The sequence below is a fragment of the Paralichthys olivaceus genome, chromosome 6 (assembly GCF_024713975.1).
Source record: "Paralichthys olivaceus isolate ysfri-2021 chromosome 6, ASM2471397v2, whole genome shotgun sequence".
In the NCBI taxonomy this organism is placed as follows: Eukaryota; Metazoa; Chordata; class Actinopteri; order Pleuronectiformes; family Paralichthyidae; genus Paralichthys; species Paralichthys olivaceus.
The window spans coordinates 2,763,994-2,769,015 of record NC_091098.1 but is presented as its reverse complement, the minus strand read 5'-3'; the positions used below and the strand labels follow the sequence as shown (position 1 = coordinate 2,769,015).

General features: G+C 39.3%; 1 protein-coding gene across 1 annotated transcript; it reads right to left on the bottom strand.

The window, feature by feature from the left end:
- Positions 1-577: 577 nt before the first annotated feature.
- On the bottom strand, positions 578-3,051 carry LOC109643224 (uncharacterized). Its single transcript, XM_020108265.2, has 5 exons — positions 2,907-3,051; positions 2,739-2,813; positions 2,620-2,646; positions 1,526-1,720; positions 578-1,455 (listed from the first exon to the last, which is right to left on the bottom strand). The coding sequence occupies exons 2-5, from the start codon at positions 2,797-2,799 to the stop codon at positions 1,028-1,030; spliced, it is 711 nt and encodes a 236-aa protein (XP_019963824.2). The 5' UTR covers positions 2,800-2,813; positions 2,907-3,051; the 3' UTR covers positions 578-1,027.
- Positions 3,052-5,022: the final 1,971 nt, after the last annotated feature.

Sequence of the window (5,022 nt, the reverse complement as noted above, 5' to 3'; positions counted from 1 at the left end):
TCAATCACAATCATAATTACATTTCATTTAGCTGACGCTTTTATCCAAAGCGACTTCCATTAAGTGCATCAACCATGAGGGCACAAACCCAGAACAGCAAGAATCATGTAAGTACATTAACTTCAAAAAAGCCAGACGGCTCATGGATCAGGTCCAGTCTACATCCATGATATGGTTAAACCTTACACCCCAGCCTGTCCGCTCCGCTCTGCATCTGCCAACTGGCTTGCTGCTCCCTCACTTTGACACTCAACAAAATCCTGACTGTTTGCTGCCCTGACTCCCAAATGGTGAAACAAGCTCCCCATTGACATTAGGTAGCATTAAGTTTAGTTGCACTTACATGTAGAACTTTGCAGTTTGGCTTTTTTGAAGCAATTTGTACTCACACAATTCTTGTTGTATGTAATGCTCAGGTTTCCCTTCATTATCAAACACCACTGAGCTGATAAAGTGACAGTACGGCTCTTGCGTACTGAATGTCGAAATCCATTGAAGCAACACTGAATTCCTGTTTGTGAGGCAGAACTCCGTATTTCTCAAGATGTGTGAAACATACTGAGCTGGGACCAAGTGGGACATTCAAGTCATGACACTTTTATTGCAAGGTGTAATTTTTATATTCAGCTTCACTCAGACAGAAGAAAGTCAGTCATCGACTAATCCTCTGATGGGCTCTGATTTTCTGTTTGCCATTGCTATGTAGCCCTTAAAGTTATTAATAGTAATAATGATAATCATTTATAAAACACTTCTCAAACAAAGTTAGAAAGAACAATAATAACAGAGCAGAAAAATGTAATGAATAAAAACTCTAAAATTGCAAGCAACCATCACATCTTAAAACTAGAATTGGGTGAAAGCAGTGAAAAATGTTTCAAGCTCTGAATCAAAGGAGGCTACTGACAGTCTGCCATATTTCCACAGGCAGGGTGTTCCAGGCACCCTGAGCTCTTATTAATGAGCTTTGTTGTTTTTGTGATTTGACAGTAAAAAGTGTCTGAAATAGCATTATATCTCGCTCAGTTCAGGCAGTTAAATACTTTGTGAATAAATCTGTAATTTTCATGAAACCACATATACAAAAGCTAATCACCAGGGCATGTCCCACCAGGATATAAACCAGTGTTGTGGTCCAGAAAGCAAAAAGATACACCGTTTTGTCACAGTAGGCCTCTGACGAAATGACATGTTGTGCCTGTGAAGCAGCCAGGTGCTCTCTGTTTGTCTTATTGCTGATGTTGCCGAGGGACAAAGTTTGAATCAGCTTCCTCACGGTCAGGTTGTTATGGATGATCCCGGTGTGGTTCAGGTTTGCAAGGCTCTGGTTCTCCAGTGGGAGGTCGAGCTTGTTGTCAGGTGCAGGTGAATCGTAGACACTGTTGTTGATTTTGCCTGGGTTGGTAATGTTCTTCTCATAGTTGGGTGGATACACTGAATAAATCTGGACACTTCCTGAGGACAGCAGGGGACAGAGTTAATGAAGGGATGGATCACAGTCAACGCATTCTCAAGTGTCACTTACCATAGAGGAACCAGATGAAGACAAACAGGAGCAGGCTGATGATGCACACAGTCCAAAGGGTACTGCGTGGCGCTGCTGGACAGAGGAGCTTTGGCAAAGCAAGCAGGCCTATCACCAGCAGGGCTGATATCCCACACACCATCACATACACCGGGATACCTGGTGCTGCTGGACACTCAAAGATGTACACTGCACCTATTTACAAAACGTTTCATTACAAATACGTAAGTAGAGTGTGACGTATCACCATATTGGAAATTTCAATCATGTTCAAAATGAACAAACAATGAAAAAAAATATGTGAATTTCTAGTAAAACAGCCTTTTCAGTGGTGATTTAATAATTTAATAATGATCTCTATAATATATATATATCATATATTTTTCCTTAATGAATACCTTGACACTAAACCCCAATCCAGAGTATATTAAATTATATATGGAATCACTGTAAAATACTATCAGTTATCAGTCCTCAGACTTTTTAATTGTTAATCGCAACAGTAATTACTGTATTCAGCTTTTCTCCAGTGGCTCTGTCTTTTATACTAAATAAAGAAAAATACTAAAACATCTGGGGGCATCATAGTCATTGTTTAACAGTGAGAGAGGCATGTTTTTATGAATTGTAGTTTTATACTTAAATACCTTATATTTACATTGAGGGGGTCCTCTCTACGGAGGCCACCATGTTTTTTACAGTCCTCTAAACTGGACAAACTAAACACCTTTTGAGTGTTTATGACACAAGTTCAATTTCATGTTTAGAAGGGGAGGGTGAGGTGAGGGGTATTCAGCTGCAACATGCAAATTCACCACTAAATTCTAGACACTGAACCTTCAATGGAGTGGAAATTTCAGTTCGACTAATCTTCATTAAAATTTTGTATTATAGCGCAGATAACAAAAATGTCTACGACGTGTATGCAGAGTTTCACTGAATATGAGATGTGGTTGCCCATTAAAAATGTTGAAACATGTTGAGCAGGAGAAAAGATTCTAAAACATTAAAACACCCTGCCACGGTTCAAGGTTTTTATAACTGTAAGGTTCTCAAAATGTTCATTTATGAACGGAAAAGAGTGGCACACTTACCTAGAGTGATCTGGGCAGCTGGAAAAGCTGTCGCAAAGAGAAAGGAGGAGATAGAGAAGATTCATATTCCTTCTTTATTACTCTGTCTCATTCTTTGCTTATTTTTTGCATTTACGTACCTGCAATAAAAACACTTGCAAAGAGCAAGCCACATATATAGATCCCCAAGTCCCCTGCCATCCTGACTCAGTTATCTGAGGTAAAAAAAAATAAAGACATTAGCACAGGTAAACACCGATTAGTGAAACACTGATAAGAGGTACATTTTAGGAGGGAGAGTAGCTTACCGTCGGGCTTGTGCTCAGTCTGTGAGACAACAGTTTGGATTGTTAGCCAATATAACATGTCCCAACTCTTCAGTGTCTTCAGAGAAACACTGAAGAGTTGGAACACAATCACAACTTGATTGCATCACCTCATGATGGAACATGTAAGGAGGGATTTTCCTCTGATGACTTGATATTACATTAACATTTCAGTGCAACTGTCACAGTTGCTGCAACTGTTGTTAGTTTTCATACCTAGATCCCTACCATTACTAGAATAGTGAACTACTTTGGAACGGAGGTTTGCTGTTGATAATAAAAATCATTTCACTGATCCATTAACTGAATATCAGTAATTTCATGCTGAACATGAGTCATCACATGACTGAAGCTGTGTCAGTTCACCATTTTCTTGCTGTTAGTGGTGCTTATACGCAATACAGGTATTTACCCTGTACCCAGACAGGAAGGGCAGGGCTGCATGACATGCACTGTGTCAGACAATAGTCTGACTGTGTGTGTGTGTGTGTGTGTGTGTGTGTGTGTGTGTACATTAATATAGATACATTATTATTGTGAAAGTTTATGAGGGTCACTCCTTGTAAAGCTGTTGGCCCTCCACATGTTTATCAAGTTTACTGTACTGTAAACACACCTTTTACATGTTGTTAGATATTTTATACAGTTGATATTGTGCTTTAAAAAAGACATTTAATTCAATTCAATTCAATTTTATTTATTATTAAAGCGCTAAATCATAATATACATTATCTCAAGGCACTTTACATAGAGGTCAAGACCTTAAAATCTTATTTAATATAGAGAAACCCAACAGTTCCCACAATGAGCAGCACTTTGGTGACTGTGGAGGAAAAACTCCCTCATTAACAGAGAGAAACCTCTAGAACCTCAATGTGGGCGTCATCTGCCTCAACGGTTGGGGTGAGCAAAGAAAAAGGGGAGGAGAGGAGAGGTGGGTGGAAAAGAGTGGAGAGAAGAGAGAGTGATAGTGGAGAGGGGGAGGAGGGAGAGAGAGATGTGAGAGAGACCGGGAACAGCTCTGACTAGTTCAAATGTAATTTACCGACAAGGCGTCTTAGGGAGAAGTTCAGACACTGACAGGATCACTTCCAGTCACAGCAGCTATAGCTGGAGGGGTTTCCTGTTGGATCTCCTGCACACATGGTTGCTGAAGGTTTTGTGTTAATGGGTTGCTTTTAATTGGCTTTCTAACCCCTATAGACTGTATTAGGAACACCTTGCTGTGGGTGTGGCAAACAAAGTGTTTGCTTTGGCCTGAGATTCTGAAGATGGTGTGACATCTAGTGGCAGTGAGCAGCATATTCACGACCCTATAAGACATGATGGGGCCTCATGCAACAACTTGTTTCTAATCTTAACTTACATTTTTATGATATTTGTTCAAATGATGAGTTTTTAGGAACATGACACCTCAGATTCAGCAAATGCTTCAGAGAAGTGAGTAAGTGACCCACAGTCATGTGAAAAATTAGGACACCCCATGAAAACCTGTTTTTTAACATAGCTAAACATATGGACATTCTTCATTGTAACATTGTAATATTGAGAGATTAAAGTGGTATAACTCAACAAATAAAACTAAAGAAATTTCACTGTGTAAATTGTAATTAAAAAGCAATTTCTTGAGAGGAAAAAGTTAAGATGCCCCCCAAATATATCATTACTTAAAATGACTAATATTAGATTGATGTGCAATCAACAAGGTTACAGAGAATTCTGGACGAGCCTGTCTTATTTAAACCTCAGACATTTAGTTTGGTTTGCTCTTGTTTGTTGAGATGGCTGGTATCACCGTGGTGAGATCCAAATAGCACTTTGAGACCTCCAGAAAGAAGATTGTAGATGCATATGAGTCTGGATTTAAAAAGACTTCAAAAGTTTGTGGAACATTATTTACTAGTGGAGAACATTTAAAACAACTGTCATCATGACCAGGTGAGGCCATCCTCATAGGATTTATCCGCAGATTAAATGCAACAAGGCGTGTTGGCGTGCACAGACACAGCTCTTCTTCCTGCTGCTCCACTTTACACACAGCTAACGGTTTTTCCACTTTTTTGCCAGATAAAGCACATATGTTATGATTTATTTAGCT

Bases quoted from the DNA above. Each gene is read 5' to 3' on its own strand.
- LOC109643224 (XM_020108265.2), bottom strand. From the start codon at position 2,799: ATGGCAGGGGACTTGGGGATCTATATATGTGGCTTGCTCTTTGCAAGT. The intron at 1,721-2,619 runs GTAAGTGTGCCA...TTTTGTAAATAG, and splicing joins AGCTGCCCAGATCACTCTAG to GTGCAGTGTACATCTTTGAG. The intron at 1,456-1,525 runs GTAAGTGACACT...TGCTGTCCTCAG, and splicing joins CTTCATCTGGTTCCTCTATG to GAAGTGTCCAGATTTATTCA.